Source organism: Manis pentadactyla, chromosome X (assembly GCF_030020395.1).
Source record: "Manis pentadactyla isolate mManPen7 chromosome X, mManPen7.hap1, whole genome shotgun sequence".
In the NCBI taxonomy this organism is placed as follows: Eukaryota; Metazoa; Chordata; class Mammalia; order Pholidota; family Manidae; genus Manis; species Manis pentadactyla.
The window spans coordinates 26387426-26401802 of NC_080038.1; the positions used below are offsets into that span (position 1 = coordinate 26387426).

At 34.0% G+C, this 14377-nt stretch overlaps 1 protein-coding gene across 1 annotated transcript in view; it reads right to left on the reverse strand.

The window, feature by feature from the left end:
• The window catches only part of DMD (dystrophin), a 2193636-nt gene that overhangs the window by 1268884 nt on the left and 910375 nt on the right, over positions 1-14377 (reverse strand). Inside the window, exon 30 of the mRNA XM_036917975.2 lies at positions 13933-14094. Coding sequence (XP_036773870.2) covers positions 13933-14094 — 162 coding nt within the window. The remainder of the gene's footprint in view (positions 1-13932; positions 14095-14377) is intronic.

The window sequence follows — 14377 nt, forward strand, 5'->3', positions numbered from 1 at the left end:
ATGCAAAACAATTTGTAAGATACATATTAGCATAATCTAATTTACACCAATCGGAGTCAATTCCAGTACATATTAGAAAATAACTTCAGTGTGCTTAGCAGTTACCACAGAGAACTATATCCATGCAATGAGTAATGAGGATTATCTATTCCAAGAAAATGGGCTAAGTGGTGAAGGAATTATTTAGGACACAAGGTTATAAATGTACAGATACTTGATATTATTCCTTAGGATACTGATCCCAACAACTTTAAAGGCAAAGTAGTTATGACTTACTTCAGTAATTAGAATTCTGTTACAAAATAAATAAGAGCACAGACTCATGTAAATGCATATTACTTTTTACTATATATAATATCTTCATTGGGTGAATTACTATCTTGTGTAAGAAATAGTGGCATGTTCTATTCTCCAGAAACCATACAATTTGAGGTTTAGGGATCCATGTAAGTACACAATAACATTTACAGAGCTAGAAATGCCAACAAATCTACAAAGCTGAATGGGAGTATGTAGCATAGAGTAACACTTACTAGGGGAGTTAACAGATGTGATAGGAAAAGGGATGTTAAAGTAGAACTGAATAATTAACACGCAGTGCTGCAAGGAGCAGATGCTTTAGGGGAGTTTATGGTCATGACTTTTCAGGTAGAAAATGCTCACCCTCTCAGGAAGGTGGGTCAGTAACAACTAACCATGTCTCTGCCGTATAACCCTGGCCACCCCCAAGCCATAGATGATTAGAACATGGACAATACTTGTGCCCAATTAGGTCCTTTAGATTATCTCTCAGAACTGACAGGAAAAAATCTGGTCAAGCACTGTGGGTGCTTGGCACGGTGTCACATACACTAGGAGATTGTGCTTCTGAAATTCCTAGCTGCAGGGTCAACTGAGGAATAGCAAAGGCCTATGACTGGAGAGAGAAGAAAGAAGTATACATATAAAAAGAGAGGTAGAAACAAAAATATGGATGGCTTTCACTCACAGGCTGAAGTAGACAGCATTTTCCAAAGATGGCTGCAATCAACAATCAACAGTTCCCATACCAACATGCTCCTCTCACTGTTCCCCCATTAAGAGGTAGAGCTTATTTCTTCACCTTTATTTATCTAGGTTGGCCCTTTTACCGCCTTGATCAACAGAATATGGCCAAAGTAGTATTCTCCCAGTCATGGTAAAAGCCCTTAACTAGCCTTAGCAGTTTCCACTTTTGCCTTTTTGGAACACTCACACTTAGGTGTTCCCTCTTGGAATCCACCTAACATGCTCTGAAAAGTCTAACCCACATAGAAAGGCTATGGGTAAGTGTTTTAGTAAATAATCCCAGGGGATATTTTAGCTGACAGTAAGCACGAACTGCTGGACATGAGTGAGCCATCTTGGATGCCTAGTGCTGTTGAGCTCACTGTAGTGCCAGCCAACAACTGCCTACAGTCATATGAGAGACCTGAAGAGAGAACCATCCAGCCGAGCAGTCTCAACCTACAGCACCATTAGAGATTATGATAAATTGCTGTTATAAGTAAACGAAACACAGGCTATAGTCCCTTCCTGAGTCAAAACTCTCCTCTTTCCCTTGCTTCCCATTAGACATCCCTGTATCCTTAGGACAAACTTTCCTTCCTCGCTGTTAGTTTTGATTTAATTAATTTTTGTTACTTGTACCTAAGGGTCCTAAATAGTATATTGGATATACATGGACACAGAAGTGTTAAATACAAAAACATTCATGATTAAGGGAAAATAGAGGCACAGAAGGCACAGAAATGAGGCACTGAACAACATGAAGAGTCTGGGAGAATGGAAATAATGCAGAGACAATGAATGTACAGTAGCAGAAATATAGAAATGTAGTTGGGAATGAGGTATTAAATAATATCATGTCCTAAATGAAAAGCTTCCAAATTTTTATGTGAGAATAAAATTTCAAGTTTTACACTGTTCAGAATCACAGATATAATTACAGCTTTACTACTAAAACTTAATGTAGTAATTAAGGAAATTCATAATAAGATGCTATCATATATCAGTAATGCTCTGAAATGACTTTGCATTTTATTAATCACAATATATAGGTACATATATGTACTTTTTCAAAAAAGCAGTGTGCATTTGTACAACTGGTGTTTGTTTTAGTGCACTCAAACATTACAGGCAAGTAGAAAGGGAGGTTCAAGATGAAATTATGGAGAACATAGGAATTAAGGTATGTGGAGAAGAAGGAAAGCACCAAAGAAACAGATGGAAACAGAAAGAAACAGAAGGAGAAGGGAACAATCAGGAAAGAGAGAGGTCAGCGATGTGACCGTTGAGACAGGTCATGAGAGAAGTATTAACAAGTGTACAATACCTGGTCAATAAGCACTGTAGCAAGAACAGAGGCAGTGGACGGGTGACAGCAGAAATTAGGTTTTCAAGGGTTGAAACCTGATTAAGGATGAAGGAGCAGCCCTATAAAAATAGTTTAAATTACTTTTGAAGACTTTTGTCTCCGCACACAATGAAACTTAGGTCAATGAAACTTGAACACGTATTAAGACTATGTAAAAAAAAAAAACAATGGATGGAGCAATATTTTTTTAAATATAAGAAGATAATTGATAAGGAAAACCCTATGGGAAGCAAGAGGAAATTGAAGAAAGTGCAAAGATAACCAATGGAAAGTATTGACAGGAAAAGAGGTGCCACTTTTTCAGAAACCAAAAATAAGACATAAAGATCATTTTGGATGTGGAGAGGCAGGAAGTGGAATGCTTCTTACTTGACCTTCTTTGGGAGTCAGAATAGAATAGCATTAAGGAAATCTGGATTTAAATCTCAGGGCTATGACTTGCCACCTGGGCAAAGCACCAAACAACTCTGAGCCTCAAATTTCTCATCTCTAAACTGAGGCTGACAATGAAGAGCCAACAATGAAGCATTACAGAGTTGGTAGGCAGTTTCCTGGGGAAATTCTCACGTCCGCAGTAGACATAGACAACTACAGCGGTTTTGGTAGAAAGAGTAGATGTGGTAGTATATGTAAAAGTACCTGTTCAAGTTGTTTGCACAAATAATTACTCATAAATTCTCAGTGTCTTTATATACCACTTGTTTATGAGGACGAGACCCTTGTGATCACTGAGGATGAGAGAGGAGAAGGTCAAGGAGGAGTCTAAACAAAAGTGCTGAAAGTTCAATAGGCATTGTGGGAACTGCCAAAAGGAAAGGGATGAGAGAAAAATAAAAAAAAGATATTCAGGGAGAGCAGATGGCCCAATTTATACAACTGTAATAGTAATTGACTACATGTTTTTTATACTCTATCATCCATTCAGCATTCAAGGTGTGTACAGTAGAGGAGGAAATGAAATATACACATATTCCTTTAGAATTTTATATTAGTACGATAAGAGAACAGCACAGAAGGAAATCATCATCACCACCTAAGCAGATGTTTGTGTGAGCCTATTTACCAACAGTTCACATAAATTCACTTAATCACCTAATCAAACTAATATAACTATTTATCATCCCCATTTACAAACAAGGGTAGAAATCTGACTTGTCCAAGGTAACATACCTAGGAAGTAACAAACTCAATGCCCTTTAAACAACTACACTGCCTCTTAAATTATGATTCAAAAATAAAGGTATCTGCCAAATGGACATTTGTCAAGAAAACATTTAATTTCATTTTACATTAATAGTATTTAGTTTATCAATTCAATTAAGAAACCAGTTATGCATCTTCTACTCAATTCCACATAGTAAGAACTATTGTCCCTATTTTTAAGGAACTTTTCTTCTAGGGACAGAGAACATAGCAATATAAGTAAATTAGAAAGCAGAAATATATGTAATAGAAAAACTCATGCTATACAATAAAAAACAAGTTAAATAATCATTTCTACTACAGATTCTGCTCAAAATTTATAAGAAATGGGCATAATTTAAATTGTACATGCCTGAGAAGAAAGAGGTTTTGGAGAGGTAGATAATTTAAAAAAATGGGATCTCATTCCAGGCTGTGGGAACCACGCTAGCAAAGACTGGGATTAGAACACAGAGTGCTCATGCTTAGTTTCATGGAAGGAAAGACTGGATGTGGGCAGAATAAATAAAAATTACTATCTAGAGGAGGAATTAGTGTGAAACTATTGAACCTTAAGGTTCAGGGTCTCTTACTAGCAAAAGACTCTTCTACAACTCAACATTTAATTTTCTATTTGTAATTTGCATAGTTTTTTTCTTCTTCTTAAAGTCTGCTCCCTCAAAGCTGCCTCTAGTAGCTTGGCATTACAAAATAAAGCCAACGTAATTTAAGTGATCACTGAAACACAGGTCTTCTGATGAAAAATTACACATTTTTCTAAATAAGCCATACTGTTGTCATGATTCATAAACAAGAGGAACAACAATGAATTACACACACACAACCAGAAAGTTAAGTTCTATCTGACACCAGGGATGTGAAAGGCCACATAACAAGTGAAAGAAAAGTCTGGCGATTCAGAAGTCAACACAAAGCAATATATGGACTTCGAAGTGTTTACACATATACCAAGCAGTTAGACTGTGAAGAAGTTGAATTTCTGTACTCTTAGGTCACCACAACCAAAATCATTAAAATTGAAAAAAATGATGGTTGAACATCATATAAAACTGGGGTTTTTATCATAATTTATAGGCAGCATTTCTAGATGAATTTTCTTATCTGTATACTTTTCCAATATGATTCCAAATCAAAATTTCTTTATAAATTAAGTAGATTATGCTTGAAAAGAGCCAAGTGGCTCAATATATTATGGAAATTAAGGATAAACATGTGTCTGTACTACAGAATTACTCAGAATATTTTATAAGTTAATATATATTGTAAAACCCCAAAGGGATACACTTCTTGCTCAAATTATCCTTTTGCTTTTTTGGCAGAATACACCACACAAATAGATTTGAGATAAGCAATCTAAATTTAATTTACTTAAGGAATATGTTCAGTAACAATTCAACTCATTATTAAAATTAAAAGATAAAAATGGATATATATTCCCAATTGATTCTACTTTGGGACAGTTGTATAACATGCATTACACTTCATATTTAACTAGCACCCTTACAAATTAATTCCACAATTCATACTCTCAACTGATGATTCATTTTCACTTTGTACTTAGGATATCGATCACAACCTAATCTATTTAACCCCATCAGATTATTATTTTAGAGCCACATAATTTAAAAATGCTTATCACCTTAGGCTGGTTTATTGTGAAATACACAAGTGATTTGTTTAAATAACAGTTATGGAAAATTCCAGGCAGAATGGACAATATCCTATTAAAAAGTTCCTCTAATAAAATAGGCAAACGTTACATCTACTTTCCTGACATTATGATCAGGTAATGAAAAAAATATATCTTGTAAAAGAAAACATTAGGAATAGAAGATAGACTCCAAAGGAAAATGATTTCCATACTTGGCTGCCAGATTTGAAATATCTGTTAAAGATCTAAAGGCCATACAAGCCGAGTTCTGTTTTCACCTAAGATATATATCTACCAGAATATGAATGATTAAAGTGTTTGAAGAAAACAAACAAACAACTGACCTTGTGAAATTGTCAGCTTGGCTTCATATAAAATCAGCAATTTTCAACAGAGGCAAAATGAAAGGAAGTAGCAAGACAAGCCTCGTGATTTGGAAAACCCATGAATGTGCTAATGGAGTTCTCAATCCTATACATTTCAGGATCGCTAGATTTTTTTTTCATAAAAGTTAAATACCATAAAGCAAATTATATCATCATGCTACTAGCAAAAAAGATAAATTTGATGATATAGTAATTAAGTTCCTAACTAGCACTATATATTGAAAGTAGGAAACAACAATGAAAATGGAAATAACCAATTTTCCATTAAAGGTGGTAAAGGGCAAATTATAGAACTAAAAATCAATCAAAAATTAATGACATTTCCAATATAGCACTTTACAATTAACTGAGCAGAGAGCAGAGCTTTTTATCATGATTTACCACATCAGGCCATTCTCATATATCAAATTAATGACAGATAATGGCAAGCAAAATTAAGCTATAGCTGTTTAAGCTATTTAATGGAATAAAGGAAACTTTCTTTCAAATAATTACTGGAGATTTTGTGATGTCAAATAAAGAAAAGGATTTCATAAAAATAACTAAAATACATCAGAAAGAAAAATATTAGAAGTCATGTTGAGTCTTTTAATGGAGAACTTTAACACTGTCAGATTAGTAATTTTTAAACAGATAGCAATTTGAAAGCGCATCTTCAAGAAGTAGACATGGCCACATACAACACTTACAAAATTAGAGGAAGAAAAGGTACTAAAGGATCTTGGATTATTTATACTCTTAAAACATGGGGATCAAGAAAAAGATATACTGACTATGATCATGGGCAAGTAATTTTGAAAAATTTCGAGTTATACTTTAATTTAATAAGTAAAAAAGTAAGAAGAAATTGACATAGCTTTTTATCACTGTAAAAAATATCCTATGAGTTGATAAGAAGTATTAGAAGGTGTATTACCTACATGTTAAATTTTGTCAGATGGAAAAGTTTTGACTTTTCTCAGGAATACGCAACAGGCCAAAGAGCTTATTAGTGTAACAACTTAACCATAGTATCCTTTCAGGTTTGTGAGGCATACTGGAACCCTCAATACGTATTTATTGACTATATAAATATATTTAGAAATACACATATATATGTGTGGGGGGGGGCATGTGTGTAAATTTATGCAATAATGGCAAACATTTTAATATCACCAAATAAAATTTAGCTAGGTGGAACTTTATGTTAGGAAATTTAAGAAAGTAACTGAATACCACATTCTTCCATCCCCCTGCTACTTAACTCTGATAGGAATGTGGGGAGGAGGGATACAAAGGAAACATTATATTTTACTGTTTCCCAAACATTTTTCCTTAACATCTGAGTTCTGCAGTATATTAAATTTCTGGAGAAACAGGTTTCTGTGGTTTATTAAGGCTCGGTTAAGCTTTGAAAATATAAAAGGTAGACCACAAATCTCCAAGGGAAATGTGACATGCAAATTTTGGTAATTAAACCTGATGACAGAACCTTTTAAAAATAAAAAGTGAACATTTTGTAGAGTCATTATTCCTTGTAATACACCTGAGAAATGTTACTCTTCATTATAATAATGATAATGACAATAACAGTAATGATAATAGAATAGCCCACCATAAAAATACATTTATAATTACTTTTCAAATTAGACAAGTGAAGAGACAAAACTTTGGGGGGCATCTGGAATGTGGCATAGAAATATTGGGGAACTGCTGCAGCTGAAGACTGATTTTTGCTTGATATAGAGCGAATTATCAACGTGGAGAAAGCAGATCTGAGTTAAAGGCCCAGTTTCAGCAAAACTGCTTTAGAAATAAAATCCATTAAATGTAGAATAAGAACAACTGAAACATTATGTTACTGTATTAGTTCTTACAGTGAACACCAGTATGGCCATCAATAAATATGCATCATTTAATTCCCAGTTATTTAACAAAATTCCTCACATTTCAGTCTTTACTATGCATCAAAACAATGGAGTGCAAAAGTTGATGGTAACATGAAATTATTTTGTTAAATACACTATTTGAGATATTCTCTAATCGATAGTCTTTTTTAAAAAAATCAACTTTACAAAAGTATAATTTAATTACCACAAAATTCAATGAATTGTAGTAAATTTACAGTTGTGCAACTCTTCCCACAGTTTGATTTCTGGAACATTTCTCTCTCTCCCAAATGACCCCATGTGTCCATTTGCAATAACTTCCCAACCCCAATCCCAGCTTCTATCAATAACCTAGCCTGTCCAGACATTCTCTTAAACATAAATATTTGACTTACCTACTTCATTATATTATTGTATGTAATGGTCAAATAAAATAACGTTGATGCTTTGAAAATAGTCGTTATTCACTTGGTATAGTCCTTGAAAAGTATATAACACAGGGGTAAGTCGCGAATATGTACTTTCCATGAATGTCATGTGAAACTTTTATATTGAATACCACTGAAAATATTTCGAAGTGTTTCCAAAGTTCCTAGCCTTGGTAGTGTCATAAAGCACTGTGACAAGATATTGTCATGATACTATTAAGTTCCATTTTAAAAATGGTTCTTGATGATTATGGTAAACTTGATTGGCCAGCAATTCTTTACCTTTTGTCTTTCCTCGGTGCTGTCTTAGGAATGGCAAGATGGCCAGGCCCATTTTTGGCCTGTCTACTTTTTTCTAAACCGTTCTTACTTAGCGCATGTGTCTAACATGGGACTAAATCTTTGCGGAACTGAATAAATTCACCAAATATTTATTAAGGACATACTAGGTAGTGCTGCTCTCTTGTAGGTGACATTTGGTGGGTAGGTATAGTAATAAATGCTAAAAAAGAAAAACAGGGTGTGCTATGGCAAGTGTTATCTGGGTGTACATTTTAGATTTATAACTTCTATGCCAGCTATTTTTGGAATAAATATCCATTTGTAGAAGAAAAAACAGGGAAAACTGGCTTAATCTAAATTGCCTAAAAATAATCAGAGGACTGCAAGGGTCTTCAGTGTGACCATAGTGTAACGCTATTGGTTTCACCTTTATATTTAGAATTTGGAAAAAAAAAATTCGCAACAGCATGCTATAATTTAACTGAAGGCTTAAGAGGTACAATTTTGAGTTTATAACATGAAAAACGTCCATTTCTTTATCATTATCTATCCTGTGAGGACATGACACAATGAAATTTTTTCAAGTACAATCAATGATGTAAGGCATGTTTCTAATCCTTTTGCATTTTTTGCAACTCTTGCTTGCAATTATTTCCCACACTATTAAACATGTCAAAATAACAACAGTCATTCTAATCTGGGAAGAAATCAGTTCTATATAGTAACATATAGAGGTAGCATTGAAATGTTAGAACAGATTTAAAATTAATTGCATCATATTTACCCTATCTGTCTTGCTAGGCATAAAGAAAAAAGATTTCTGCTATGGCTATGTGGCGTTTAACATTGGGACCCAAATCTCTCCAATAGTTCTTCATTTTCTTCTTCTGCAGTCAAATTATTTCATTACCACATAAATCCTGACTACATTCCCCTACAAGGGTTTATACCATCTAATTCATAAATCAGCAAAGTATGCTATAAAGTGAGGCTTGTTCTGAATCATTTGGCAATCAAAATGTGCCTATTTACACTATAAAAGTCTTTTTGATTTCATAATGAAACCATAAGATTAATCTGCTAGACCAAAATCTGCATTTACATCTTTATTTTGTAAGCCATTGATTTTGATAGTTTAGAATGCCTATATTTAAGTATAACCAAATACACTTAAAGCCGGTTATAAAATTTAGCTTCAGTAAACACAGGAAGACCTTAATGATAAAGTTTTATGTGCAACTAATGCAATCAGCTTAAATTAACAGCTTCCTTTGGTAAAAGAAAGATCCCTCTTTTCTGTTTATTGATACTAAATTTTAGCCACATTGTTAAGGGGGAAAAGAAAGAGAGGGAAGGAAGAAATCTGGCCTGTAGTGGACCCCAAATTCCTAGCTTGGTGAGCAAAAATATAGGAGCTCTTTTCTATGTTGATTGTGAGGTCCTTTCCTATGATGATAATTTGTTTCCTAAATTGCTTTTTCTTTCCCTCTATGCATGCACATTAACTCTACTACATGGGACATGAAGTTGCAAAAGACTGGATTAGGATCCTGCAGGACAAAGAATTAAAAGAGTTTAGTTACTGCAGTCACTACTAGGCAACTCCATTGCTTCTGGTGGTAATCTAAGTAACAATGGTCATGCCCTCCGCTATTAAATGTACATCATCAATACATAATGATATGGGGTATTTCAACATGTAACCATGTTGGATTGTTCTTACATATTGAAGATTCAAAATATGAAATTACTAGATAAGGGGGAGGAAATGGAGATTGAAGTATCTTTGTAATTTTAAGAATACAGACATTTAAGTGGCTTTTTAGACATAGTTATCATGGTCCCACAATGATTCAGAGGCACATCCAAGCTAACTGGCACATTAACGTAGGTGGAATTAGAAAAGAAGAAAAGAAGAAAACCAAGTCAGGGTCATCTTCCAACATCCATACTGAAAATTCTATTTTTTTAGGTTAATTAATTCAGGCAGGAGTTCTCAGCTGTGTTTTCTCCTTCACCTATGTCCTGTAAGTGGACAATCAAAATAGGAGAGGTCACCAGATGTTTGACTGCCACCCTGCCACCCTGACTCCTTCCAGTGAAATCCTGACACAGCCATATGTGAGAATCTTTATCAGAGATTGGTGAAAAGTGTGAGGGGCAAAAAAGAGTGGAGCAATTCAGCCATTACCAATAATGAACACTCCAGAGTTGTTATCAACCTCAGGTACACGTTAGAATAACTGGGGGCAGTTTCGAAAAATTCTGATGACTTGAGGCCACCCAGAGATTCTAACATGATTGGCCTGAGCAGTAGACTTCCAGACCTTAGGTGCTAAAACTAAATCTGCTTTACTGTTTTTCAGGGAAATTAAGGAGTAAACAGTTATATTCACACCATGTGTTTCTCTGTGGCTATGCAATTTGATGATTTTATTCTGTAAATTTGTTTCAGAGAAACACTCACAGCTTTTTATATTTTAATCATACTATTTTTAAAATAGTTCTTAAGTTTCTGAATTCTTTACCTAGAAGACAAATCTTTGTATCTAGAAGTTTTCCCCATTTGTTCTATTCTGTTTGCATCAATAAGATGTCCTCTTAATTTTGTACTTTGATAAAAATCTCTCTTTCAGTGGGCTGGCATTGGGCAGTTGATGCTGTGGACATGTATTTTAAGATTTTGGTTTGTATTTTTTTTTTAGGTATAGCATTCAGGTCAATATGTATGCTCTGATAGCCTTGCAGTATACAGTTTCATTGTCTAAAAGGTTGAGGTTTACTTTTGTAAGCTCATGTCAGTAAATAAAAATAAAATAAAATATTTTACATCCAACCAAGAATCAGAAGACACAGTTCTCAAATCATGACAGATAAATGATCAATTAACATGCTGAGGCAGTGGGAGGCTCATTTTTGCCCTGTCATTATAAATGCAAATACGATGCAAGGAAGTATCTTAATCAACATCTACCTTTATATATAATAAGTATACCTGTCAGACAATTATACACACTGCATGCATTTCCTTAATATTGACACTTTTTTATACTTGAGACTCTCAACCTTAAAAGGCAGAAACGGCAGCTCTGTTAAGAGATTTAAGTTTAGTAGCAAAACTACCAGTGTACCACACGGTGGAGGCAGACATCCACAAATCTATGTAGCTAGTATGTGACAGGAAATCAGAGCACATATTTAAGATGACTAAATGCAGCAACACCATTCATTTTGTCCTACTTCTCAGTGATGTATTAAATCAAGTATTGAGTTTCTAAAAAGGGGAAGCTTAGCCTACTAATCTTTTTATTAGCAATGAACTTGCATGCAAATAGAAAGAAGCATTGTTTTTTTATTAATATAAACCATAAAAATTAGCCCCCATGATATATGCTTAGAAAAGAGCCATTTTGGTGACATTTTTAGTGGCTTCTTTGAATGACACACCGTGCTTAAATTCTTCCTTCACAGACAACTTTTGTATTTCCTATTCGTTTCTTTCAAGGGAGTTTCAAATTAAGCTTCAGGAAATGCAGTCCATGAGGTAAATCTGAGTACTTGATAACTCTGTTCCAGAAAACAATTCACTTGCTGTCATCTTAAAATAAAATCTTGGAGAAGAATGTTTCAATAGCTTTCGGGTGGCTTGCATTTTCCGATATTATATATTACTATTTGAGGAATTCAAAGTCAAGAATTATCTTGAAAATGCAGGTGTAACCAGAAATGCACAGAAAATGTATTTGAGCTTGCTAGCACTCTAAAAGTCTCTTTTTTTTTCAAGTAGATTTGCAATTTCTTAATGTACCAGTATGCTGTTATTTGCAAGTATTTTGAACTACTGCAATTAATATTCTCACTACAGCTTTACTTAAGAAAACCAAACACTTTATATTACATTAGTAAAAACTAGTATGTTGTATTCATATTTACAGGATCCTGCATTCCTATCTAAATAAAATACTCAGCATCCACAGTGTTTTAAACTAAATAAGAGTTATTTTTTCTAAAAGCTTCCATTGTTTCCTAAGACCATAATAGCTTTTGCCTATCTCAAATTTGCTACTCATAGTTTCATTCCACAAGCCTCAAAAAGAAACTCTCTATATTTTATAATACAAATGTCCAATTTTAATATTTAATACTTATACTGTTTGAAATTTTCTTAAGTATATTCAGAAAGTTACGAGCAGTCTTTAATAGAAAACTCCTCAAAATTCATGTCACTAAACAAAAAAAAAAGCAGTGCTATTGTGCCTTTAGTTTAAAATCATGTCCTCAATTCAGTAACAGTTACCCATTCCTATCATGCATTTTTCTAAAGCCTACCTATAAAATTTGCTATGTCACTCAAGTTGGGATAGTCTTAAGAATAGTTAATGTTAAAGAACTTTGACTAGACTAATGTAAGTTTGAAGAAATGCATATAGTGTGAAGGTTAAAATCCTCAGGTGCATTTATCATCCCCCATTTACTGGAGTATTTACATTGGTTCCAGTGAAAAACTATCATGAGGATTTTATCATCAGCATCCTCTCCAAATCTCACATTCTTCATCCCTTATTGCAATGGTCAATGAGGAGCCCCTCTGCTGTGAACTTTTTAAGCCTAATGAAAAGAACTACACTCTTGTCCATATTCTCTGAGGCTTTCTTGGTTAAACACAGACAAAATGGTAAACTAAGCCATGCTTCTGTGTTCACTGATGCTCTGGGTGCCAATTTAATTGTGATTCACTGCACTGTAATTGCATCATAACAATGATCTAGAAAGCTAATATTTTACCCAAAAGTTGATTCTAAAGTGAAAATGAATTCATGTGTCTCCAACAATCAGTAGGGAGAGGACCTTTGGGACCAGTAGATAACCTAATACTCCTCACATCACATCATAGTGGTCTGAGTTATCCTTGGTTAATGGGTTTATAATATGTACATAAGATTTGAAAAGTAGCTACATTGTGTTACTATCAGCAAATCCTAATGATATTTAAATAAATAATATCTATGAAAACATATTTAAATGTTAAAGATAGAAATACAGCCTTTTTAGAGCATTTTTAGAATCCTTCCCAAGGTGACAATTAATGTGGCTGCAGTATAAATTTACTCAGTATACTGTCAACTTAAATTTATTTTCATTACTACTTTAACTCTCATTCTAGAAAAACTGGCTTGCTACACTTCACAATTGGGATTGAAAAGAGTTGAATGTGTGCATGCATGAGTACATGTGGCTCTATATAGTATGATTACTAGTAATATAATGCAAGTTTCTATCTCTAATTTCTTATTAACTACATAGAACATGTTACATGTACAATACAGAGTTCACATCACTTGTGATTCAAAGATAACAAAGATGAGTTGCTAAAAAATTATAGACTGTATTTTTAATAGTACCACTAAAAATATTTTCTTCACAATTTACATTCCTATGGCTTCCCTCTAGCTTAAGTAAAGTTTCAAAGTACCAGTTAACTACAGACTTCAGCATGATGGTGGCCCTGTTTTCCTCCATTACATACTTTCAAAAATAAAACTTAAAAGAGTACCAATCTACAGCTCTCTTTTCCCCTTACATCCAAGTAGTCAAATCAGTCAATCAAATAATGCTCTGTACAACTAGTTGAATAAATTTTAAGTTAGAAATTCGGCAATGTCTTGTTCAAATAATAAAAACAAAATAAATCCAGGAGCTCATTCTCAATTCTACTTGCCTGGGCTTCCTGAGGCATTTGAGCTGCGTCCACTTTGTTGGCAATATAAGATGCCAACTGCTTGTCAATGGATGAGAGAGAGTCCTGAATTAAGTGTAAGGATTTTTCAATCTCCTGGGCAGACTGGATACTCTGTTCAAGCAACTTTTGTCTCCTTACGGCCTAAAGAAAAGAATAAGAATGAATCAGTTAAAAGTTTACTTATGGTAGTTTTTCTGCAATCCTGCTGCAAAGTAAAGGAAGAGTCTAGATTCTTCTACAATCACCTTTTTGTAAGACAAATTTCGCAGCTTCCTGCCACTCATTCAGCTCTACTTATAAAAATAAATATAAGAAAAAGAAAAAGAGAAGTAGCACTCAAAACCACAGGATCAGGGATCTATATAGGACAAAACCACAGAATTATGTACATCAAGGAAAGATGCTAGAAAAAACATTAGTGAAA